A 26,488-nucleotide genomic window follows, 5' to 3' on the forward strand; every position below is an offset into this window, starting at 1 on the left:
ATTAGTTGGTGTCAATACCTCAAAGTACAGGCATAATAACAATTCTAATAAAATATATATTCAATATTGTTTTACAATGATCTATCTGATTATGTAAAAGAAGTGATTTAAAAACATCAATAATTTTCATAAAATGTACTGCATTTGTTGCTGAGTTATTTTAGAGTTAGTCTTGGGCTCATGGGGGAATTATCTGGCTGCTCTGTGGGACTACAGATTTCAGACTGAAATAGAGGGAGAGTGAAATGGTGTTTGGAGGAGTTTCAACAAAATGACTGGCAAGAGGCTGATCCAAACGCAAGGAAGCACGACAGACCAGCATTTTGTTTTGTGTTTTTTTAAACGTGAACAATCCAGATATCTATCCACCCACCCATCCACCCATTCATCCATTCTACTGCCCTGCATTTTATTGGGGCGATAATAAGTCATGCCAGGAATCACCAATAGGTGTCAGTAAAAGCTCATGAATGCTCATTATTACGCTCACGAAGAAGAAGAAGCAGCACATCATTTTTGCTCATGTTTGAAACAGAATTGCTTATTACACGGTAGAAAAATACGCATTTGCATATTGCCGTGACATTTTAAACCAAAATAGCTTTCTGGATATGCAAGACTAACCCAAAAGACACACACGCGCACACTGGAAACTCCACCTCGTCGATCATTGAGTACGTCGATTGTCATAGCGTCCAGTGTGTAACCCTGGGCAACGCCGGCTCACCAGTAGGCGGGTCCTCCGTAGAAAAGGAGGATACGATTGGTTTATTTGACAAACGCTGATCAGTGATTGGTTGCCATTGAGGCCGTTTGTGCGGGACTTTATGACAGGTATGAAGGAGCAGGAACAGAAAGGAGGCGATGATTCACTACAGAAATATGGCGTCGAGAAAGAAGGCTGGAACCAACGCTCAGGAGAAGGGCGCAAATGGAAAGCAGTTATCAAAACATAAAGACGGACCAATAGGTACCGGTCGTTTTTTTTTACTTGCATGTATTTTCCGCACTTGTTTTGTTGTATTGTGTTGTAGCTATATGTTGTAAGGTTTCTATAGTGTATGTGGATCAATTAAATGAAGAGTGAACTGAAAGTGTTTAGTGTTATATAACACACACTTCTGTCATGGGCCATGAGAATAGAAGCGTTTTATATCCATACACACAACCTTGTCAATCTCGATGTCTTCTCTGGGTCACATTGAGTGTAAATAAGACTAATGGCACGTGTCCAGGACGTGCGTCCGTGACGTGTCTGTGACGTCATTTTAAAGAACATGAACGAGGACAGATCAGGGAGAGGTTTTTATCTATTCCATCTATTATTATTATTATTATTATTATTATTATTATTATTATACATTCCAAGTATTCGCATTTCGCGCTGGTGGATCATAACGAGGTTGTAAGAACTGCTTCAAAATGTCAAAAGAAATAAAAGAAGCAAGAGTCCAAAAAAAAAAAAATAAATAAATAAAATTGAGATTGCCAATTTATTGAAAACTGCATTTAAACTCAAACAGGCTGTTCATCAGCTGATCAAAAGTTTAAGATCACAGCCCTAAAATACCCACAACAGAACTAAAAGTGTCAAAAAAGGACTCCATATTAAGAAGCCCCACCGTTGTTGTTGTTAACTTCAAACACTCGTTTCGACATGCTCGATGCAAATGTTTCCAGGAGACTGGTGAGATCATTGCTCCATGGCGTGACGATGGCTTTGACGCCCCTGCACCACCTGAAGCTCAATTTTCCCTATGAAGAAAAAAAGCACCCCAGATCACGATGGAGGCTCCTCCACTGTGCCGTGTAGCAAACATCTCCAGTGGGATCTCCTTGTCAATCCTGTATCGTTGGAATCCATCAGGACCATCCAGGTTAAATTTATTCTCGTACGAAAATAAAACTTTCCTCCATCTTTTAATGTACCATGTTTGGTGCTCCCTTGAAAATTCTAAACAGGCAAGTTTGTGGTGTGGAAGGAGACGTGGCTTTCAAAGACGTTTCTTGCTCTTTAAGCCCTTCCCTTGCCCGTGTCTTCACGGACAGCCCGTCGGATCCTCCAGCTCAGTGCAGTTGAAATCTTCTGGGGTCTACCACTTGATTTTTTTTGTCCCAAAAATCTTAGGATCTTTTAAGAAATAAAAAATTACACTTACTGCTCCAACCTCGGCAGCAATGGTGCGTTGCGAGAGCCCTTGTTTGTGCAGCTCAACTATCCTACCATTTTCAATAACAGAAAGCGTTTGCCATCAGGAGATCATGACAGTGTAACTATCTGAAGGACAATGACATGAAAGCCATATTTTTACACAGATTTTACTTTTAAAGGCTATGGTCTTAAAATTTTGATTAGCTGATAAACAGCAATTTTGAGTTTAAGTGCAGTTTCCAATAAATTGCCTAATCTCTATTTTTTGTCTCTTGCTCTTTTTTTTTTCCCATTTTGAAGAAGCCAGCGTGAAATGCGAATACTTTGAATGTTTCTACCGGTTTTAAGATTTTGTACAGAATTGTATATGATCTCAAGGGGCAATACTATAGAAATTAAACTTGGATATATTTTAGAGTAGTCAATGTGCAGCTTGTAGAGCAGTACAGATTTACTGACCTCTGAAAATAACACAACATACAGTTATTATTGTCAAAATAACTGGCAACTAAATTGATTACACCCCAAGTGAACATGTCAAAACTGTGTCTAAAGTGTCAATAGTTTGTGAGAGCACCATTGTTATCCAGCACTGCCTTAATCCTCCTGGACATGGAATTCACCAGAGCTGCACAGGTTGTTGCTGGGATCCTCTTCCACTCTACCTATTCCACAATGACATCAGGGAGCTGCTGGATGTTTGACACATGGTGCTTCTCCACCTTCAACTTAATGTTGTCCTTCAGAATGTCACAGAACATGTTGGAATCCAAGTTTCCCTCAATGAACCACTGCACCCCAGTACCAGCAGCACTCATGTAGCCCCTGACCATGATGCCACCATCACCATGCTTGACTAGGCAAGGCACAATTTTCTTGGTTCTTCTCACCAGGGCATCGCCACACATGCTGGACACTACCTGAGCCAAACACCTTTATCTTAGTCTCATCAGGTCACAGGACATGGTTTCAGTAATTCCTGCTCTTAGACAGGTTGGTCTTCTATAAACTGTCTGTGGGCTTTCCTGTGAGCCAGCTTCAGTAGAGGCTTTCTTCTGGGACGACAGCAATGCAAACCGACTTGCTTGTGCTGCGTATGGTCTGAGCAATGACAAGTGGACCTTCCGCTTCTGCAACCTCTAAAGCAATGCTGCTACACTCATGCTTCTGTTTTTTGAAACAGCTTCCGCAACTTACACACAGCACAAGGATTCAACTTTGATCAACACTTGCGAGGTCTGTTCCGAATGGAACCCGTCTTGGAAAACCTCTGTACGATCGGACCACTGTACTGTAACTCAGTTTCAGGGTGTTACTAATCTTCTTATATCCTCGGCATTTTTGTGAAGAGCAACAATTCTAATTCTCAAATCCTCAGAGTTCTTTGCCATGAGGTGCCATGTTGAATATTGAACAGTGGTCGGTATGAGAGAATTGTACTGAAAGCACTTAATTTTAACTGCTCCAATACAAGATACACACATTTGTATGGTCCTTGGAAGCAGACAAAAACATGAACGTGATGAATAGGACATGTGGCTTTGCATGGTTACATGACATACAGCTGTTATCACTTAAGGTGTACTTACTTTTGTTGGCAGCTATTTTGACATTAATAGATGTATGTTGAGTTATTTTCAAAGGACAGTAAATCTGAACAAGTGTCAATTTTATGTGACAAGTAAATAATAAATAAAAAAACTAATTTAAACCTATGTTGTGTGACAGAAGTCTGTGTGGAGATCAGTTTTCAGGTTAATAACCTATAACTGAGACATTCTGTTGCACAGATGTTTGTTACCTGTGTGTGTGTATGTGTGTGTGTGTGTGTGTGTGTGTGTGTGTGTGTGTGTGTGTGTGTGTGTGAGAGAGAGAAAGAGAGAGAAGGTTTGTTAATTGAATATCTGAATCTGGATTTCTTCACACTGTAAATGTTATAAATGGGATCAGTGTTGATTAGTTTTCCTGGGCAGCTGCTGTTAGTAGTGTGGTCTGTAATTCCGGTAGGGTTTTTTGCTTCACTGTGCGTTTTACATAATGTATTATTTATTTATGACATCATGTAGGTTTTATGCAGGTGGGAAAAACACTATAGAGAAGAATGCTTTTAAAAAATGAAAGTGTTCATATTTATTTTTATCAGTTAACAAAGTAGAAAGTAAATGAACAGGTGAGAAATCAAAATGAGATCAATCCTGACTAATACATTTGTAGAAACGCAGCCCCAAACTTGCAAGGAACCTCCACCATGCTTCACTGTTGCCTGCAGACACTCATTGTACTGCTCTCTAGCCCGTATAAACCTTTGCACATTATTATAAAAGTATTTCAAAACAAGTATTTGAAACAAAATGCTTATACTAGTTGATATAATAAAGACGTGGATGTAAGAAGATGTTTATTAAACTTATTAAACTTTCATGGAAGGAGTCAGTCTCAGTTTATGCAAAGCTCATGAGAAGCTGTGGTGTTATTTTTAATTGCGATAATCAGAGGAAAAAAAGGAGTCTGATGAAGGAACCATGATTTTGTTAACAAACTGTTATAAGCAAACAGGTACGTGTGTGTGGTTACTTTAAATCAGAGGTGCCCAGACGTTTTCTTATATAGGACCAAAATTCAAACTTGAACATTGTACTTTTATAGGAACAAATATTTAAAATAAATGATTTCATTTTTACCACGTTTTACCAAGGTACCCTGGGTCACCTCATAAATGATTGAAAAGTCGTTAAGCTTTCTCTCGATACTCCTTAACTAATGCAGTGTTATATTTTAATGTTTGTAGTTCAATAAAACTTGTATTACAAAGAAAGCAATTCAATTTATAGCTTAATAAATTTCGATGCCTAATACAGCCAATCAAGCTATAAGCAATACGGTCATATGCTTGTAATATCAGTGATCTCTAATGAGAGACATGAAGCTCCTCCTTATTTTTCATACGTTTTTTAAAATTGGGTTGCACCTGACTTTTTGACAATGTCAGGATATGAGTCAGGTTTCTTTTCGGTTTAGACTTGTTTAAGTTCATTAGACTGAAAGTCTGTTCACAGAGAGAGGTACTGCCCAAGTTTGTGAAGCTTAAAAATTTAACAAAAAAAATTTAATGTTAAATTAGAAATGAAAGATTTTCCCTTTTTCAAATGTAGCATGGCAGGCAAAGGTCTCCTCGGGCCAACTCTGGGTTACAGGCTCTAGTATGTGCAATTCTGCTTTAAATGTACTGTAACAATAAACAGTTGCATAACATAAACGTTCTAACGTTCTAATTGTTGCCAAATTCTGGTGATTTGAACAAAACACTTCAGGACATGCTGTTATGGGAAAATAAACGTCTGTATGGTAACTGTTACTCCTTTTCTTATAAAGCATGTTTAATTATAGGTTATCTGTAAATTTATGTAGATTAAGGTTACTTTAATTATACAGATTATACAGTGGGAACAAGACAAGTTAGAAGTAGGCTTTATATTGTCACATATACAAATAACAGCACAGTAAAGTTCTTTTCAGGGGTCAGAGACGGGTCATTGTCAGCCATGATACTGCACCCCTAGTGCAGAGATGGTTAGGGGCCTTTCTTAAGGGCCAAACAATTGCAGCTTGGTGGTTCTGGGGCTTGAACCCTTATCGGATATGCAAAGTGCTGTATGGAAAACTAATAATTTTTAGTTATGCTGCTGTGGGTATGTTTATTAAAACACACTTTGGTTAATGTATTTAGCTTTGTGTTATTTTGATGTTTGAAGTGTGAAAACGTACTTAGTTTTAATGTCTTTAAAAATATATTTTGTTTACGCTACTTGAACTCTTTTTATACACTGTGCACTGTGCAAAAAATCTAAATAATAAAGATCGATGCTAGGTGTTTTGTTGCTGGCCGATAAAATGTGGTGAATATCTGGATGTGAAAGGATTTCATGTGAAAATATTGGATGTCATGACCATGAGGTAAAAAAAGCAACGTCATCGCTTCTGGGATAAAATGATTACTTGCTAAAAATGTGAAGTGTTGATGAGGTCCAGTTGCATTGGTCATACAATTTTATAACACACCCATGTCTCAGCTTTCATATAAAATGTATATTACTAGAGGCTCATCTTTTACTACAGAACTATATATATATATATATATATATATATATATATATATATATATATATATATATATATATATATATATATATATATTTTTTTAATCATATTCAGTTATTAAAAGGCAGCATATGTTGAGTAAGGACCATCACATCACGTAAAACTGCCTTCTCACAGCTCCAGGGTCTATCAATCATTGAATCTTAGTTTAGGATTTTTCACGTTCTTCCTTGTGGTTTCCTTTGGGTTCTCAAATTTTTACCCACTTTATTCAAACTTCTGTGTGCATATGAAGTGTGTAGTGTTGTGTGCATATGCTACATATGAAAACGTGTATGAACAAACATAGGCATATAGATGGAAAACATAAAGATGTGTATGTGTGAGCATGTGATAGTTGCTCTGTAATGCTCTGGAGTGAAACGCAGGGTGTATTCCTGACTCTACAGCCACCACGCCTAACCAGGATAAAGCAATTACAGAAGACAAATAAATGTGGTAATTGAATGAATTAGTAATATAAACAGTGCACTGTTTCCCTTTTTTTTACACAAATCAAGCTTGTCTACAGCATCCTCCTTCCTGTGTTCAGTACACACTCGCAGTAGTTAATGCCTTTTCACAGGCTATAGAGCAGTGGAATGAGCAGGCATGGCAGATGGTCGAAGGCATTAGTTTGTTCTCAGCTTTGTCAAAGATAAATGAACAGATCACTTACTCCAGTTTTATTTTGGAGGTTTTTGCAGACGAGTGGGAGTCCTCAGTAATAAAATATTTGCATTGCTCCTCTATGATGACCTCATGATTTTCCAGCTAATCTCACCATGTGTATTTGCGTCACTTGTCCCAGCAGGAACACACAAATAATCTTTGAAACATTCCTAAAGGAATACCGTCCAACAGTTATTTTTGTTTCTACCTACTCATCATATTTTCGTATATAAAAATGCTATTTCATATGCTAGCGGAGAGACTTGCCTAAGAAATACATTTGGACAGTTTTGATGGAGCCATGAAAACTCTTGAATCCAAAAAGTCTTTCAAAAATCTTTTGGCACTTTCATTTATGTTTTCACTGATTGACATAGAAAGATGGACCTCGGTGTCTTTGTCGTTCTCCCTTTCCCCAACGCTGGCACAACTGCAGCCTGCTTTTTCACTAACTGGTGTGTCATCAGTGGAAGTGTTGGACAGAGATGAGGACTGTGATATTTTTAGTTTAGACATTACTTCTTATGCGGAAAGGTGAGTTTTGCTTTAACTGTCTGGTTATTTTGGCGCTTTAACTTAAGTGTAGGCGGCGCATGGGTCTCCGTTTATTACGTCTCGGTTTATTACGTCTCGGTTTATTACGTCAACAAATTATGTGATAGACCATTCCTCACAGAACACTTACATAAAAAAAAAAAAATAACATGCATATTATTCGGTCGTAACGTGAAAATGTATCCCGTCGCAGGTGATTTTTTATATTTGGTAGAAAATGCGACTATTTTAGTCGCAGTCTGGAGCCATGCTAATGCACACCTTTATACCAGTATACTAAATAGCAGACCTTAATCAATACTGTACATTGCTATAGCTTTCCTTTTACTAAATACACCAGTATACCAGTACATTTTACCAGTATATAGGGTTAGGGTCCCATTCCTAACAAAGATGTCCACCATCTCAAATTGGCCAATAATGTGTGAAAAAAGTGTATTTAACAACTTTGTTTTTAAAGCAGGAACAACTGTTTTTTGACATTTCACACAGAGGGAAGTACATGCAGTACATGAAATAACAACACACTACATGATACAAACACACACCTGGATCAAATCCACAATGTTAATATGTTTGAAGTGCTTTTAACTTTTCAAGTCAAGTCAAGAAGCGTTTATTTGTCATTTCAACCATATATAGCTGACACATTACACATTGAAATGAAACAACGTTCCTCCTGAACCTTTTGTGCTGAATGATGTTGTTACATTTTAAAGGATTTTGTAAACGTGAGCTTAGATTTATGATCTGTGAATTCATCATTTTCTCTGTGATTCTGTACCATTGTTGCACAACATAATAAATATTTCTGGTGGGGAAGGTAAAAAACAAAACAAAAAAAACCAAACATTTTTTAATCAATAAAATATTCCAAAATGAACCAAGAAATGATGTGGAATTATTTATATCATGAAGCAGCAAAATGTGTGCAGTAGATGGTTTAGTACATGTCAGAGCCCAAACGTCTTTACTTTAACTTGAGTAAAAAAGTGTAGTGAGTGTGTAGTCAGTGCTTAAATTTTTACCAGAGTATGTGTACTTTTGCCATCTTTAGACCCTTAGACAGTTAAACATTTATAGTCTCTGGATTGTTCACTACACACGGTGTCCAAATAGTAAAATAAATAGAGAAAAATCCACAAAGACATGATATAGCTTGAGGGTGAACATCTGGAGGATGTACAGTAGATAATAATTACTAAGTTAAATACCTATAATACATAAATGGTTGTAATACACTCTGATATACTTGAATGAAATAACATGGAAAAATCATCCATTTGGTTCCTGTTGTTTAAAAGGCAATGCATTAATAGAGAACGGTGACTGTCAGGAACTACATGTGTATTCAGCACACACCTTCCAGCCAATCACAATCAAGTATTCAGACTGACCATGGTAAAAGTATAATATAAACAATCGTGTGTATATATGTAAGAAAGTTTATGTATGTCCTTATTTTTGCATGTAAATATTCACTAGCATTGACTTTCCCAATTCATGTACCATAAAACCAGTGGAGCTCTAATGCACATCTCTTCATCACTAAAGTATTCCATTGCATAGCCATTTCTGTCAGCATGAAATGTGCTTCTCAGTAGGGATATCAGCAGATTTTCTAGTGCATGTGAATAGAAATGAAAATGTTTTTCAAGCAACTAAATGACTGTGCTTGACTTGGGTGGAGTTTTTAATTGAGCACTATAAATCAAATGGTTACAAATCAAACTGAAGCACTTTTAGGGTAAAGTTCATAATTAGAATAGGTAATAGACTGGAACTTTGTTGTGTCTGTACAGGGTTTGGGGATAGAAGTCATTTGGTCTTAGTACAGGACAAACAACTTCTCAGTGCCACTGTGTGATGATGTCGTATTTTAAATGGGTAACGAGACAAGATGTGCTCGTGCATTTGGAATGCATGGGCACTGTGTTTGTGTGTGTATGTGTGGGTGTGTGTGTGTGGGTGTGTGTGTGAGGTCTGTCATCACTGACTGACAACAAAAAATACAACAAGGGAAAGGTCAGGGTGTGGATATCCTAAGGGAGAGAGTGAGAGGGGGGGGGTTGATTTCAGAGAGATGGTTTATCAACATACCCAACATATTTTTTTCCTTTCTTAGTCTCCTTTCACACAGTTTTCCTGGCAATGATAAAACTCTGACTTCATTCCAGCTGTGTGTGCGCAATCTCTGTGATACATAAACAGCTGCTTTCAGCTTCGCTCTGTTAAACCCATGTGTTAGAAGAACTGCAGTTTTGCATTGTTCGGTTCGCAAAAGCTCTGGACGAGGACAAGCTCGACCTCAAATATACTGGGTAGGGTTTTTGGATTCATGAACTTCATTGAATCTTTTTTTTAGTGTGTAGCTCAACTTGCATTTTGCCTTACAGTTGACATTTTCGCTTGTACTTTTAGTCGTTGTGCTTGTGTTTAGATATTCAGCTGTGGTGTTTAAATGTTCCTGATTTGAGCAGTTCTGTGTAAAACTGTATTGCTTTGTTTTATGTTGATAGGTTTGGTCTCTGATGTAAAATAAAAAAAAAAAATAAGAAAGAAATGCCTGTGGATAATGTGAAAGCCATACGGCCAGTAGCTTTCACGTGGCTGCTGGTGATGTTTCATGTGGCAAGCAAAGTTATATGTATGGAAATATATATATTCTTGCTTATGTACGTCTGTCTTTATTCAATTCATTTGAATAGTTTCATTTGCTGCTTTTAAATAAGGACAAATGAGCTTTTTTAGATAATCTTTAGATAATTCACTGAATATTTCCCCAGGTTCTGTGGTCATCTACAATTTGTGATCAACAAATACATCTGATTATTAAGCCAAACGATCTTATAAAAGGTTGTTCAGTGTTTTACTATGAAGTACCAATGAGTTATATTGTCTATCTAAACAGGATATAAATACCACTCAAAGCCTCAATTGTTCATTTTCTTTTGTCCTCGCTTGTTGCCAGACTGCGGTGAGGACAGACTAGATTTTTGTTCTGATGACTGATCCTATTGTTAAAGCTTATGTTTGGGTTTCTTATTATTGCAAGAAATTTGCTTTTCGGCTTAAACAGTTTTATATGCATGAATGAATCAGATTAATTTTTCTAAACACATGCTTGCTTTGTGGCTCAAAGCATAAATGTTGAATCATAAAATCATGGATACTGGTGTGTTTATGAATTGAATGTGAAATACAGTTTTTGGCTGGTTGCCTGGTTTGCAGTTTTCAGATAAAAATTCCAGGAAGGAAAAGGTCTCAGTATGTAGGTTTTGGGGTCTTGATCATGTGTTATTTTTGTTGTGTTTTTTTTGTTTTTGTTTTTTAAGAGATGACATGAAATTTATTGATTTACAGTTTACAGTAATGCTTCATATTTAATATAATTATATTTGTGGCAGTCTAGTAACAGACAAGCACAGGTACTGTGCAAAAATAAAAAATGCTTCAAAAAAACTTTTTGTTTGTTGGTTGTGTGCTGAATACTGAATTTTTGTTGTTCCAGCTGATTTTAATGTGTGGCTGTGGAAATGTGTGCTCATTCAGCTGCAAGGGTGTTAGTAAAGTCAGGTACTTATGTAGGTGAGATGAGGAGAGGAAGCCTGGGGTGCAGTCAATGTTCAAATTCATCCCAAAGTCTTATAATAGGGTTGAGGTCAGAGATCTATAGCAGGGCACTCAAGATCTTTATCCACTTTATCCCATGTGCAGCATATCTTCATGGAGCTGGCTTTGTGCACAGGGGCATTATTATGGAACATTGTTTAGGTTTCCTAATTATAAAGGGGAAATTTAATGCTACCACATCCAGAGACATCCAATACAATTGTTTGTGTCTTTAGCTTTGTTTGGGCAAGAATCATATATGGCTGGAAAAATCAGATGTCTCTATAGCTAAAGTTAGATGTTTACCTCATCTTCATAACAGACTTGTGATTCTTTCTCTCCCTGTCAGTCACAGTGACAATAGCAATTGTATCTGTCTGCAAGCTCATGATTATGGAACATACCAAAAAAAATAATGCTCAAGTCCATGTTTGAGAAGGGAATACATGTGCAAGCACAGTAGAAACTGACTCATGGCAGGATTAAGGCTTGTTGAAGTTTGTAAGGGAGAGGTGGATCTTAAGTGTGTGTAAAGACACAAATCGACTCAGCAGGGGAAGTTCAACATGATCTTAGTACCCTTTTGTGCTTGTATCTTAAGACCAGTTATAGCTTGTGACATGAAGGGAAAACTGGTATAAAGCAGGGATTGACCAGTGTCATAATACAGGTGGCAGTTGGTCAGTTTTTGAAATCTGAAACAGAAACCCACAAATATTATGAATTATAGCTTACAATCTAAGGTTTCATCTTTCGAAGGCTGATATCTTTTGCCATCAATTTTTATAAACATTAAAGATGAAAAATAACATTCTCTCTCTCGCTCTCTCTCTTCCATCTTCTGTTTTGCAAAGTTTTACTTAAACACAAGTAATCCTGTTATCCAGCTGCCTTTCACAATTAGTGGTGAAGCAGAGACAAGGATAAAAGAAACTGGGAGAAGGGACACCGTTGACCTTTTTTTTCCTTTCATGTGGTATTTCCTGTTATTGTTTTAGATATTCTGTACATTGTCTTGCTGCAATTTTCTTCTTGGGCCATGTATACGAAAGTCCCCTCCAAAAGATTTTTGGATCAACATGCAATTCAAATATATTTTAATTGAAGCTAAAAAAAAAAAAAAAACAGTAACAGAATATAGATCAAATTGAGAAAAGATAAGATGGTATTGCCATCATCCTCCACAAGGCAGAGGTGAAGGTATCACAATATACCATTTGAATAAGACTTTAAGAGCAGTGTTTAAGAGCTACGATATTTCTATTCAAAATAAACCTCTTCCAAAGTGATTTATAAGCCCAAAGTGTGGAGAGAGAAAGGATCTGCTCATGATCCAAAACATAGAAGATCCTTAGTTAAGCATGGTGGTGGGTAATATCATGCAACGTTGATTTTGAAATAGGCTTGCTAGCAATTATTGATGAGGTAACTCAAGATGGAAGCATTGGGATGTAATCAGAAGCCTACAGAAACATTTGAGTATGACAATTGATCATGCATTTCACCTCCATAAATGCGATTGAATGCATGTATGTATGTATGTATGTATGTATGTATGTATATACAGTGGAGAGTAAGTATGTGTTCAATCAGTTATGGGCCGTGGGTCTACATGAGGTTTAAATACTTGCGTTGGTGCCATATGCTGTATTCTTTTTTGCATACGCAGCATTGCACAGCTCCTTGTAAACAACCTTATGCATATAATCAGGTCAAGGATTTCCTGGTATCCTTGGAAAGTATGGTATTTAAGGTTGTGAAATATTCATGTGTGTGATTAACTTAATCTAAAAGAAGTTAAAACTCTAATAGAAATGTTATTATTTTTAATGGTTGTGAACAAACTCCAATTGTAGCATGTTCCTATTGAAATTTGTTTACTATTCAAAATACATTGGTGTTTGTCCTTGGTGTATAAATATGAGGTGACAGAGAGGCCACATTTCCTCAGAGCGTTTACCCAGGCTTCCTTACCCCACCTCACTAATGCTTTGTGCATAAATGGGAAAATCCCCACAGCCACATTTTCAGAGGCGTGCAGGTTATTGTGTGCAATGGGAAGTTCGAAAAGCACAACACGAGTGTTGTCAGGTGTCCACAAACGTTTGGCCATATAGTTCATGTCCAAATCCACACCAATGAATCAGTTGCTGCAGCCTCAACCCTTTGACATGGCCATCCCGGTTTCCTGTTTTAAATCCAAGACGTCCCAACATTTGCATATGATTTTGTATAAATTTGCTTCAGTTGATGGTTGGAATTCTCTCATAGATTCCTTGAGCCAAATAACCACAAAGACACACTTTTACAAATGTCAGTGATTCTATATACTATCATGTTTCTTGTTCCATTTTTTTACCTTTTCCAGTGATGGACACTAAGGCCGTGTTTGCAGCCCTGTATGAGGTGTGTGAGGAAAACGCTGCCTTCTTTGCTGGCGCGCCAACGGACGATGCCCCAAAAAGGCTGGTTAATGCTATGGTGACCATACAGAACCACGCTCGCAGTCTCGAGCCAGTTATCTGTGGCTTTGCTGCCATCTACCATCACTTTGACTTTGACCCTCACATTCCTGCCAATGGATACCGCTCACTAGTGAAGGTGTGTGTATGCTTGTACACTGCTCTAGCAAATAAATTGATCGACATATATTTAATACACATGATGTATGTATAGATTTAGCCCAAATGATAACTTTGACACAGTTCTACTAACCATAGCCATACCATGATCTAGCAGATGCTGAAAAGAGGCTTTAAAATATCTATTTTGGGGATGTGGATTTTCCTCAGTTGGTGCGTTGCTGTGTTCTTCACATCATCCACAAGGCGCGCCACATTGCATCCAACAGACGGGGAATCTTTTTCCGTGCAGCTCATCATGCTGCAGAGATGGAAGCGTACAGCTGTGCTCTATGCCAGCTGAGGGCTCTGCTCTACCTCGCACAGAGGCTGCTCCATGAAAACAGTCACGGAAACCTCTTCTTCCAAGATGAGAATGGTCTCAGCCAGCTATTTCTTCGAGAGTATGCTTCCATGCACAAGGGCTGCTTTTACGGTCGATGTGTTGGCTTTCAGGTGTGTGTGTGTTTTAATGTAAAAAAAAATTTACATACCGAATACTGTTTGCAGCTGACATTAGTAGTTTCAGTGCAGTTTCACTATAACTGTTAACTGTATGCAAAATGGATTATTTTGTTCAGTAATAAAAGCACTGTGTCAGTGTGCAGAACATCTCAGTTTAACATTTTCTTTTTGTATGTAGGCTGTATATTTTCTTTCTCATAATGAATACAGTATCAGTAAATATCTTTAACTATAGTTTGTTGCTATTTGGACTGTAATATAGAGATGGGACAGGCTTCCAGTGAATATACACTTAGCTGGTTGCTTTTAATTAAGAATGTAACTGCAAATTGCAGTTAAATTTCACGTCTACCAATACAATTTACATTAATGCTATAAGCCTGGAGTCTTCCAATCCATTGAGATACACTCTAGGCTTTGTGAAATTAGTATTTTGCTTTCTAGGAATGTCTTGCTTGCAATATTAGTACTTCTTACTTATAAATTCATTATAATGTTTGATTAATTTTATTTTAGTTATACAGTCATTTCCATCTGTCCATATTTTTTAGATGAATTGTGGTCTTGTGTCCTCTCTTTTATTTATCATCTGTTAGTTCACTCCGGCCATCCGTCCACACTTGCAGAGTATTATCATAGGCTTGGTCGCATTCGGAGATAACTACAAGAAACATCATTCCGGCATCGGTCAGTAACTTTTTAATTACAACATTCCTCAGTGACCTTCTTTTCCCCCTCTTTTTTTGATTCAATATATATATATATATATATAGTCTATAGCTATTTGTTAAATTAGGAAAACTCAACCTTAGGTGTTGTAATGTTTGTGTCTGTGCTCAATTCTGCACCCTAGTGGATACAGGAGCTAGAACATCATATGGTGAGTCAGACTTCGCTCTCTATAGCCTTGAAAAGAGACACCCTTGAGACACCTTTACCTTAGTGTTTGTTTCCACACTTCTTAGGAGCTGATCTTAGATGTTATCTTTTAGCACTTTCTGAAAAGCTTATAGTGCTCTTCTAACTCAAAATGTCAAGCACAGAGGGGAACAACTTGTCATTAACATGGATAAACGACAAATGACAAAGGAATGTGTTGGTTCTTCACTTAGAATGCAAAGGTTATTTACACTCATGAATTATAGGGGCTGGTCGATTAAATGTTCACCTTTGTATATGTGCGGCTTGGTATCTTTAATGATTGCACATTCAATAAGTAAGAACAGAGTGCAAATAATGAATTAGCAAAGCATTGTGCTGCAATATCATTGCATTCCCTAGGCCTTCTACTAGTGTTAGATCAGCATGTCCCTGCCAAGGACTACTAAACTATCCTGGAGGACCTTCTGCACCCCACATGGTAGCCAGAAAGTGGTGCTGTGTATCAGGATAGCAATGCACCAGTACATACAGTATGACTGGTGAAAGTGTGATTTAATCAACATGAAAGTAAAGTTGAACAACGCCCATAGAATGCACAGACAACGGAACTGAATATTATTGAGTCTCTTATTTGGGGTGTTTTGGAAAATCTGATGTTTCCTTTCACCAGCATCACATTATGACTTGGTCCCCGTGCAAGATTTGTATTTGTCATTCCTGAGATGAATTGAAGAAGTATTGCCCCCAAAAGGAGGCCCCAACACACACACTAATAAATTATTGTGATCTAAATCCAAGTGTTTCCATTTCATTGTCTGTTGCTTTTCAAGACCTTTATAAGAAAAGGAATTAAGTGGGCCTTGGCATATTTTAGTGCATCAGCCCATTTCTTGAGTATAACAGTGTGAGCCTTCTTATACCAGCCACCTGTGACCCAGTCTAATTTTCAGCTGCCTCTGAGTCTGAAGCAGTCCTAACTTAAACATCATGTAACAATGAGTCTAAATCCTGGTGGTCACAGATGACCAAAAGATACTCTTTAAGTATGGTGCAGACTATTGAAAGTATTGTAATGTGGTGTAATGTTTGATGCCTTCCGGACAATCAGATCGCAATAATTATCGCATGCGTCTGCGTTATTTATGATCTAGTTTGTATGCAAAAGGACTATCCTCTTATATACAGTCTTGTCAAAGTAATGTGGGTGTTTCCAAGGTCCAGAATTTTCACACCTTGCCATACAGAATATAAAAGCAAGTTACTCTGCATTTTTTTTTCATGGTGTTTCTGAATTATTCAAACCAGCCTATTTGACACCAATATCTATGCTATGATACTGATTTAATTGTCAGATTATTAAATGAAGATAGGTTTAAGCATCTGGATCAGGACATCAATAAGTAAATTTTCAGGTGTTTTTAAAACTCCTCTTAGTGTGGTTCTCTGAGTGGGAATTTCAAGTTCGCCTGGGTCTTGATTCAGGAGAGTTTTAATAGAGCTCTTAAAATTTGTTTGGAGTGAGGGGAATAGTTGCCCATGTGTCTAATTGCGACTGCCTTCTTTTTTTTTTCTTTTTCTTTTTCTTTTTCTTTGATAAACAGGAGAACAAGCCTGGGTTATAAAAGCAGTCATCTAGAAAAAAGATGTGGTTAAATCCATATAGCACTAGACCAACAAAAATGAAAAGAAATGTAAATTATTAAAAAAAAATGTTCATATTCTGAAGTAGTGATAAAAATGAATCTTATTATCACTTCTTTAGAATATGAACATTTTTATTTAATGAATATGACAGAACACAACACTATGACCAAGACCAAGGAGTGTCCTGAGAGTCACATAGAATATAGATTAACATGGCAGAGGTAGAGCTGCATGTCTGTCAGAACCAAAGAAATAAAAACACACTATCTGTACCATATTGAATTAACAGAGCAATTTTTTTCCATTGCATCATATTGCAGTTTTCAAATTTAATCGAAACTGGATCACATCGGCCTCAGTTATGGAGATGCAGATCCCTATTCTGATACTTTTTTTTTGTTTTGGGTCTCTGAATCCTGACTGTCCTATTCTACACCCATTTTATTGATGGTTTATTGTATAAAGGTGGGATCAGAATGCAAACTGTAAATCATTTCAGAATCAGAATTACTTCTGTTTTCTTTTCTCTCAGGTGTTGCTGCAGGTTCCTTATTCACCTCTGGGAAGTATGCCATGGATCCTGAGCTGAGGGGCTTGGAGTATGAGCGAATCACTCAAAACTTGGATGTTCATTTCTGGAAGTCATTCTGGAACATCACTGAAAGTGAAGTTTTGGCAGTCAGTATAAACTTTCACCTCAAGCATTATAACCTTATAACCAGTTTTAAGTTAGCAATTGCTTAAAAGACTTCTTGTAAGTCAGAGATGATTTTTTGTTATTCCTTACTAGGGTTTGGCAAGTATGACCTCCACACAGGTAAAGGTGAATCGTGCTCTCAGTGTGCCACCTGATTCCTTTGACTTACCCATGGTGGGTGATTCAACACATACAGTTACAATCTCCTCCCCGGTTGCTCATATCGGCCTTGGCCCAGTTCAGATGAGACTCATCTCCAGTGAGCTGAGGGAAGGACAGGTAATGTAGGCCATGCACATCTCACATTGTCTGGTTGGTCTCTGTTTAATACACTCAGTAACACAAAATAAAAAATAAAAATATATATATATATACATACATATATTTATATATACACACACATACACTCAGTAACGTGTATATATGTATATATTTATAGTAAATCCAAATTCTCTATTTTGTATCTCAGTTCTTATTTTCTTTCTCAACAGGATAGTGAGAAACTTCTAGCAATATCCCGTGATGGAGGCTCACACTCCCTGACTTCGAAGATTAAAAAGAGCCCTCCATCACCTTGGCTGGTGGTACATTACCATGGAGGGGGCTTTGTTGCACAAACTTCTAAATCACATGAGGTACACTCCTTTCCTGTACTGACAGAGCTTGATATGATAATGTTCTTCCATATTAAGTAAATTGATCATCTTAGGAGAAAATAAAGATAATGGCCAAACTTGGATAAATACATTTTGCATGGGACGTGAAGACAGAATACCAAATCTTATGGACATTTTAGTAGCAAGGGTGCAAAACAAGTCAAGTAGCTTTTATTGTCATTTTAACCATATATACCTGTAAAATGAAACTACGTTTCTCCAGAACCCTGGTGCTACATTAAGAGATAGAGCTACACAACAGAACACAGAGCTATAGATTAAAAGTAAGTTGTCCTAGCCACATAAAGTGCATTGTGTGCAACTTAGTGCAGACAGTGCAAGAAACGGAACGATGCAGTACCGATACACAAAATAGCGCCGACCAGTATACATTCTGTATAATATAAAAAAGAGAACTGTAATGTGCTGTGATGTCATTAGGTCGTTTGTATAGCATAATAATCATTAATGTGTTTATTTATTGAAGTTTATTTTATACTCATTTACAAGCCATATGGTGTCGATTATACCCCAGTAAACTAGACTGAGCTTTTGCTATTCTAGTAACCAAAACATGGGACTAGCTAAACACATTGAAACTAGATAATTAATATAACAGTTGTTTATACATGATATGTAAACAGATGACATATATTTTATTCTTTGAATAATAACTGCATCCGTTTTCTCTTTAATCTCCTCCCCCCAGCCATACCTAAAAAGTTGGTCTCAAGATCTAAATGCCCCAATCCTGTCAGTAGATTATTCTCTTGCTCCTGAAGCCCCATTTCCACGTGCGCTGGAGGAGTGTTTTTTTGCCTACTGCTGGGCTCTCAAGAACCACACACTTCTGGGTAGGTCAAATGCGCCTGCCTCGTTGCATTTGATCAACTTGCACAAATTATTATAAGGAGCATAACCTCAGCATTTGTTTATACCATTTCATAAAGTGTACATTTAAGATGGTTGGAATGTTTTTGTTCTTCTCTGTCTGTATTTATTTTGCTGTATTATTCAGGTTGGACAGGAGAGCGAGTGTGTTTAGCTGGTGATAGCGCAGGGGGAAACCTATGCATCACGGTGTCAATGTTGGCTGTGGCACATCAAGTACGTTTGCCGGACGGCATCATGGCTGCATACCCTGCCATCATGCTCACCACCTGTGCCTCACCTTCCCGTCTGCTCAGCCTTATGGATCCTCTCCTTCCACTTAGTGTACTGTCTCGTTGCCTCAGTGCTTATGCAGGTCAGTGGCAGGATTTTAATGATGTCTTTTTTCCCCAAAGATTTTGCCTGTGCTTCATTCTGAATTGCTTCATTGTGGAGCCATTTATTTTTATGTAGGTTTGGATCCTCAGGAGGAGAAACCAGCAGAAAAACTCACCAATCTGGGGACAGTAAGGAAGGACACTGCCCAAATGTTCAGAGGTTTCAGACAGGGAGCCTCAAACTGGATTCACTCATTCCTGGACCATAACAAACCAAGTGCAGGTGAGCATTTAATGCATGTGTTTCATACTACCTTTTTTGGAACAATGCACTTTTTTTTCAATAAGTACAGTGGATAATGTTTTGGTTTGGCTAACTAATAATATATACACATTGCAGTGTCCAAGTGAGGGAAGTGAGAAACAATTAATGTCTGTCCTGCTTTCCTTTTTATTTATTTATTTTTTTATTATAATATTTTTACTCTATAGCTTGATCTAAATAATGACTATACAAACTAGGGGTCGCCCGAAAGTGGATTTAATTTCATTATTATATTAATTATATTAATAAATAATGAGGAAAACGCTCTAAAACTGTATAACACAACCCGGAAAAACTATTAGTTTGGATTTTTGGGTTAAAGTTGATTTCCTAATAGTGTTAGGGTAGAAAATCAACAAAAACCAGTAGGTTGCTGATTACTTGCAAACTCTGACTGTAAACAAAAACAGGAAAAGACTTACTTACTACACACTCTTAAACAACAGTTGGATAGTAGTATATTGCCGAGTGGAGGTAAGAAAGCCATTGCTAATATGGCAAAATAAGAAAAAGTGGCTTACCAGTTCCAGGAAACATAAAACATTTTTATTCAAAGTTAAATATGTGAAAGGTTAGTTTCCTTGGTGTGTGACACCAACTGTGTAATGGCCTGGGGCTCTTTTGCTGGATCCAGAGTTGGCAACTTGCAACAGAGTGATTGGCACCTTGAACCAAAACTATGACTACAGCATTTTGGCACCATGCGATACCTTCTGTTATACACATCGTTGGTCAGGGAGTCATCTTACAGCAAGATAATGACTTAAAACCTCCAGGCATACCTCCTGGCAAACCTTCAAGCTGTCTCAGAGTTACTACTAGATGGTAGGCTTTAAATCATGGAATGGTCTTCACAGTATCCAAACTTAAAACCCATCAAGCTGGTTTGAGATGAACTTGACAGAATGGTGAAAGCAAAGCAACCCACAAATGCAGCACATTTATGGGAGCTTCTGCAACAGTGTTGGGAAGAACTTTCCAAACAATATTTGATTTCCATTGTAGGAAGAATGGCATGAGTGTGTTCGACTGTTATATCTGCAAAAAGTGGCTACTTTGTTTGAGTCAAAAGTTCAACTTTTGTTAAACAAAATTATCCTACGATTCCTTTTGTTATGTCTAATGCTTTGATTTCAGAGTCCCTTGGGACATGAAACTGTCTAAATTTCAATAAAAACTGGAAAAATGTCAGTGTATTAAAACTTTTGACCAGTAAAGTATATACACTATATGTCTCTTACCTGCTTATTTGTACAATTATTCAATCATATAGCAGCAGCACAATTCATGAAAGATCATGCAGATAGAAGACAAGGGTTTCAGTTAGTGTTCATATTAGATTTCAGAATGGGGAAAGAACTGTATTTTCATTTCATGTTGTATTTCCCTTATCAATTATGGATTAATTTAGGGTGAAATATTACTCTGGATAACAGCATAGATTAAATTTGTGTTTTTCTCTGGGTCATTACTTAAACAAAAAAGTGTTACACACAGGTTTGCTATCTCCTGAACATTCGTTATCACCAGATACTGTAGCTGTATTTAGCCAAAGATGCACACTGTGATTTGGTCGTCTGAGACGTATTTTGAAAATCCTAAAAGAATCCTGTAATTCTAGACTAAAATCTGTAGTCTTTGATCGTTGGTTTGACATGATTACCGACAGCGGATTAATGGCTGTTGGGATCATTTTTTTCCTCTGATTAAATTCTGGCAGAGTCAGAAGATTTCAGAAATTTTTCTGCTGTTGTACAGTCTGACATTATGACAACCTACAGTTTGATATTGGGATCATGTTCGTACAGTCAGACAAGCAACAATCACAAAGTGTGAGCCCTGCATTAGTTGAACTCATTGTCTACTTACTGACTCACTTTACCCCCTTCCCCTTTTTTTTAATTAATTATTTTTATTAAGAAACCATGAGGTACAGTGTTTCTGAGGGGACTCTCAGTTCTGCCCAGTCTGACTCCCAGTGTGCTGGAGCATCCTCTGCATTCTCAGTGAAAAAGGAATCTATGAAAAGCCAAACGTATGACTGTTTGGTCACCCACGCTGCCAATACATCCACCAGCAGCAGCCAGAACAGCACCAGCTCTACTGCCAACCACAATGCCAACCTCACGCTTCACCAGCATCCTATCCTCAACACCACAGCAATCCTTGAAAGCAAGGTATGCATGGCATCATTATAGAGTTGCTCACTCAGCTGTGTCTCACACTCCCTCACACTCTGCCACTGCTCAATTTCTGTTCCAGCCAGAAGATATAAGTATACTTTTCTCCAAAGAGGTCGACCCCTCCGTGTCAAATTTAATCTCGTCTGTGGCTGTACCTCCACCTAATGAAGACGAACACTCTGAAAACCCACGAGGGTTTCCTGGGGACTTTGAGCCATTGCGCTCAGAGCAGCTTGCCAAAATGTATTTCGATTCTTCACCTGTCTTTAGGAATCCCTACATGTCACCTCTTCTGGCTCCAGACCACATGCTGAAGGGACTGCCTCCTGTTAATATAGTGGTAAGAGATGCTGTTGCCAGATATTGTGGTTTCCTATCTAATTAAAATTTACATTTGCATTCATTTGTTACATAATTTTTTAGATTTTGCTATGTGATAGTAAGTTTGTTGCTGATTATGTATTATGATTATCTCAAGTGATGTATCTGAGGTTGAGGAACTGTCAGAGTCAGAATTTACACTCCATACTGACATTGCTAACGTTTGCATCTCTAGTCCAGTGTTTCTGGTTTAGGCTACACCCACTTCAGTTCTAATTCTAAATACGGATGCATATATACATGAAGCACTAACCATTAATGAATATCTCTTTTAACCTCTGAATTTCTGCAGGCCTGCGCCCTGGACCCCATGTTAGACGACTCTGTGATGTTCGCCAGACGACTCCGGAACATTCAGCAGCCTGTGACTTTGTGTGTAGTGGACGACCTACCGCACGGCTTCCTTAGCTTGTCACAGCTCACTAAAGAGACCCATGAAGCCTCTAATGTTTGCATGGAGAGGATCAGAGATGTCTTTACTATGAAAGAGCTGCCTCCAGGCATAAATAAACACCGCAAGCTGGAAAGGACAGATCATTGTGCTTCAGGTGCATCTACCAAAATCTTTCAAATGACTAGTGAAGATAAAAGAGAAGGAGTTGTTTGAAAGGTGGAGAGTGGTGTAGTGACCAACGAAGGTGAGATTTGAGAACCAAAATTTAAGAAAAAAATATAACAAAAATTAAAACAGGATTTCCTTTTTTTTTTTTAAACAAAAAAGAAATATAGACTAAAGTTCGACTAAAATCACTGTGCAATGAACCAGCAGAACAAGATTGATTATAATAGTGAAGTAACGTCTCACTGAAGTAGTTTCATTTATACTTGTATTCTTATGTTAATGTTTTTCAGTACGTATAAAGTAGTCAGAGGGGACACTGCGCCTATTGTGTTAAAAAAAAAACTTATACTTGCATGTCAAATAGACATACAGTTGTGTTCAAAATTATTCAACCCCCAATGCTGTAAATGGTTTTAGGGAATTTAGTGTACATTTGTAATTGTATTCAGAATGAAATCCTACAAGGACTTCTTAAAGAACCATATGCAACTAAAATGACATCAATTAGTTTTGTAATACAGTAGTAAATGTTTCTTTTGTGAATTCTTCATTGACATAATTATTCAACCCCTTAAAGACTACCACTCTGAAGAACAGAGGTTCAATGAAGTGTTTTCAATCAGGTATTGAAAACACCTGTGGATATCAGGGAGCAGCAATAAAGCCTAATAAGCACCAATTAGGCAGCTTTAAAATGACCGTGATACTCAGCTCCTTCTAGACATTTACTGGTGTGGTTACAAACATGGTGAGGTCAAGAGAATGGTCCAGGAAGACAAGAGAACAGGTGATTACTCTTCACAGGAAGGGCAATGGCTATAAGAAGATTGCAAAGATGTTAAACATACCAAGAGACACCATAGGAAGCATCATTCGCAAATTCAAGGCAAAGGGCACTGTTGAAACGCTACCTGGTCGTGGCAGAAAGAAGATGCTGACTTCGACTGCTGTGCGCTACCTGAAGCGTAGAGTGGAGAAAAGTCCCGTGTGACTGCTGAGGAACTGAGAAAAGATTTGTCAGATGTGGGTACTGAAGTTTCTGCTCAGACAATACGGCGCACCCTGCGTAATGAAGGCCTCCATGCCAGAACTCCCAGGCGCACCCCCTTGCTGTCCCCAAAGAATAAGAAGAGTCGACTGCAGTATGCCAAAAGTCATGTGGACAAACCACAGAAGTTTTGGGATAGTGTTCTGTGGACTGATGAAACAAAATTAGAACTGTTTGGGCCCATGGATCAACGCTATGTTTGGAGGAGGAAGAACAAGGCCTATGAAGAAAAGAACACCTTGCCTACTGTGAAGCATGGCGGGGGGTCAATCATGCTTTGGGGCTGTTTTGCTTCTGCAGGTACTGGGAAGCTTCAGCGTGTGCAAGGTACCATGAATTCTCTTCAGTACCAGGAGATATTGGATGACAATGTGATGCAGTCCGTCACAAACCTGAGGCTTGGAAGACGTTGGACCTTTCAACAGGACAATGATCCCAAGCATACCTCCAAGTCCACTAGAGCATGGTTGCAGATTAAAGGCTGGAACATTTTGAAGTGGCCATCGCAGTCACCAGACTTAAATCCGATTGAGAACCTCTGGTGGGACTTAAAGAAAGCAGTTGCAGTGCGCAAGCCTAAGAATGTGACTGAACTGGAGGCTTTTGCCCATGATGAATGGGCGAAGATACCCGTAGATCGCTGCAAGACACTTGTGTCAAGCTATGCTTCACGTTTAAAAGCTGTTATAACTGTAAAAGGATGTTGTACTAAGTACTAAGATTGAATGTCACTTGGGGGTTGAATAAAACTGATAATGATGTGAGCTCAGAAAAGACATTTGTGGTTATTTCATTATAAATGTTATGTTATATTTGTCTGACCTACACGTGCCTCTTTGATTTAATTGTAAGCAGGATGACTGAATGATCATAATCAATGTCAAACCGACCAAAACAATCAATTTCAGTGGGGGTTGAATAATTTTGAACACAACTGTACATGTACCTAAAAAAAATATTGCCACTTTGCCTCTGCACTGTATTGTTTTGCTGAGATTCTGATTATAAATCGTACAAATACCAGCATGGAAACAAATACTTCCTGTCTTGTCCAGGCTTAAAAAAGGATTTTTGTAAATGTTGCTAAAATCTAGCTTTCTGTTGCACATTATTACTGAACTTCATGCATATGCCATAGACTAGCTTCAAAGACTCAATCCAACCAAATTTCTCTTTGTGCTATTTATATATATTTTTTAGTTGTCTGAATTCTTTATGTTTGTGTAGAAGTAGTAGTTCTGCTGAAACCGAATAGGTCAAAATAACAACCAATGTTTGATGCACATGGCTTTTCAGAGTAGATTTGTGTATACACAGTGCCAGGGTTAAGGTTCTGTGTTAGGGATCATAAGGAAGATTCCCAGGCCTTCAAATTACCACTACTGGGGCCTTAACCCTAAACCGTTTAGCTATAGGCTTGCCTCTTAGTTGTGAGTCAATCTGTGTAAAAGTGCCTGCTAAATAAATATATATGTAAATGTAGACATTGCTTATAAGATGTTTAGTAAGCCTATTACATGTGATTTTAAGTATTTTTGTAGTTGCGAAAACGTTGCTACTTTTGAGCTCGAACAATCTTACCTAAATACCTAAAGTTTATTAGCATTGCTGAGCTTTAAATACAGGAAGCTAAAACATGCAGAATTTTAATTCACTTAGCGTCAGCCATTGTTTATTTGCACACTTTAGCCCAATATTGTGAGTAGAATAACAATAAGATAAATGAGGAAATCTATTTGTATTCTCTGATTCTCTACCTACTTTAATCGTTTTTTGTCTTGGTTATTGCTGGGTGGCTGTCACTACCTTCCAGCTTTTGAAACGCTCTCCACACTGACCCATTTCTGGAACTCAGGAGGTATTTAGGGAACATCCTTCAACAACCTTGAACCAATTAGACAGTTCACTCAGCAGGAGTATGACTGTGCTGCCTCTGCAGATGTCATTTATGAAATCATTTGATTCACTAAGCCCTCAGATTTCACTCCTCCTGAGTTACACAACCGAATTATAGCAAATCGAATCAAACTTTCAGAGATGGACAAACCCTAAATGTATTATTTATTTAGTCCTTCAGGCAAGTGAACACTCCAATATGCGTTTCTTATGTCAAATAATAAAACCACAAAGTATGGTGAACTAGAAACATACGTCAATACGTGTATTAATGTGGAATAATATGTGAACACTCAAATTCCTACTGTATGGACAGGATGATTCTTTGTAACTATTGTTGCTGTTTGTATGTTTTCTTCAATTTCTCACTGGAATATAATGTAATGTGGTAATGTCTAGTGAGTATTTGATTTATAATAGTTCCTTTTTTTATGACCAGCATACATTCTTTGTTGATGTGTGTAGTGCAGCAGGTAGTGAGTATTGCCTGCAAGTACTGTTTCTCCACAATGAAGCATATGAAGTAACTGAAAAATGTTATATTTAAACATACATAGCTAGTTTCTAAAAGTGCTATGTGAAATGCATTTATTCATCAGAGAATTTAATTTTTTTTCTGGCAAGTAGAGAGGGGGAAAGAGACTGGAAACCACATCTAATTGAGTGACCAACAATTCTATTCAACATATGTTTCCATGCCTTCTGAGGCAGCATTAGCTCTTCCATGTTTAACTTGTATGTTTTTGGGGAACAAATCGAGCTGTCTTGAGGAATTGCCAAGAACTTATATTA

The 26,488-nt window shown here is 37.7% G+C and overlaps 1 protein-coding gene across 2 annotated transcripts; it reads left to right on the forward strand.

Moving 5' to 3' along the window:
- Positions 1 to 151: 151 nt before the first annotated feature.
- On the forward strand, positions 152 to 23,193 carry lipeb (lipase, hormone-sensitive b). 2 transcript variants are annotated; one of them, XM_046833940.1, is made up of 13 exons: positions 152 to 970; positions 13,497 to 13,729; positions 13,921 to 14,205; positions 14,811 to 14,901; positions 17,273 to 17,418; positions 17,531 to 17,716; positions 17,929 to 18,072; positions 18,803 to 18,947; positions 19,112 to 19,339; positions 19,438 to 19,584; positions 21,547 to 21,803; positions 21,889 to 22,149; positions 22,483 to 23,192. In XM_046833940.1, exons 1-13 carry the CDS (start codon positions 865 to 867, stop codon positions 22,795 to 22,797), a joined length of 2,544 nt encoding a protein of 847 aa, XP_046689896.1. In that variant the 5' UTR covers positions 152 to 864; the 3' UTR covers positions 22,798 to 23,192. The 2 variants fall into 2 exon arrangements, with proteins under 2 accessions (XP_046689896.1, XP_046689897.1); XM_046833941.1 differs by lacking the exon at positions 152 to 970 and adding an exon at positions 9,657 to 9,837 and having other exon boundaries at positions 22,483 to 23,193.
- The last annotated feature ends 3,295 nt before the right edge of the window (positions 23,194 to 26,488 follow it).

This window comes from Silurus meridionalis, chromosome 21 (genome assembly GCF_014805685.1).
Source record: "Silurus meridionalis isolate SWU-2019-XX chromosome 21, ASM1480568v1, whole genome shotgun sequence".
In the NCBI taxonomy this organism is placed as follows: Eukaryota; Metazoa; Chordata; class Actinopteri; order Siluriformes; family Siluridae; genus Silurus; species Silurus meridionalis.

Coding starts and splice junctions, on each gene's coding strand:
- lipeb (XM_046833940.1), top strand. CDS start 865: ATGATTCACTACAGAAATATGGCGTCGAGAAAGAAGGCTGGAACCAAC. Junction 13,730..13,920: donor GATACCGCTCACTAGTGAAG/GTGTGTGTATGC, acceptor GATTTTCCTCAG/TTGGTGCGTTGCTGTGTTCT. Junction 19,340..19,437: donor TTGCCTCAGTGCTTATGCAG/GTCAGTGGCAGG, acceptor ATTTTTATGTAG/GTTTGGATCCTCAGGAGGAG.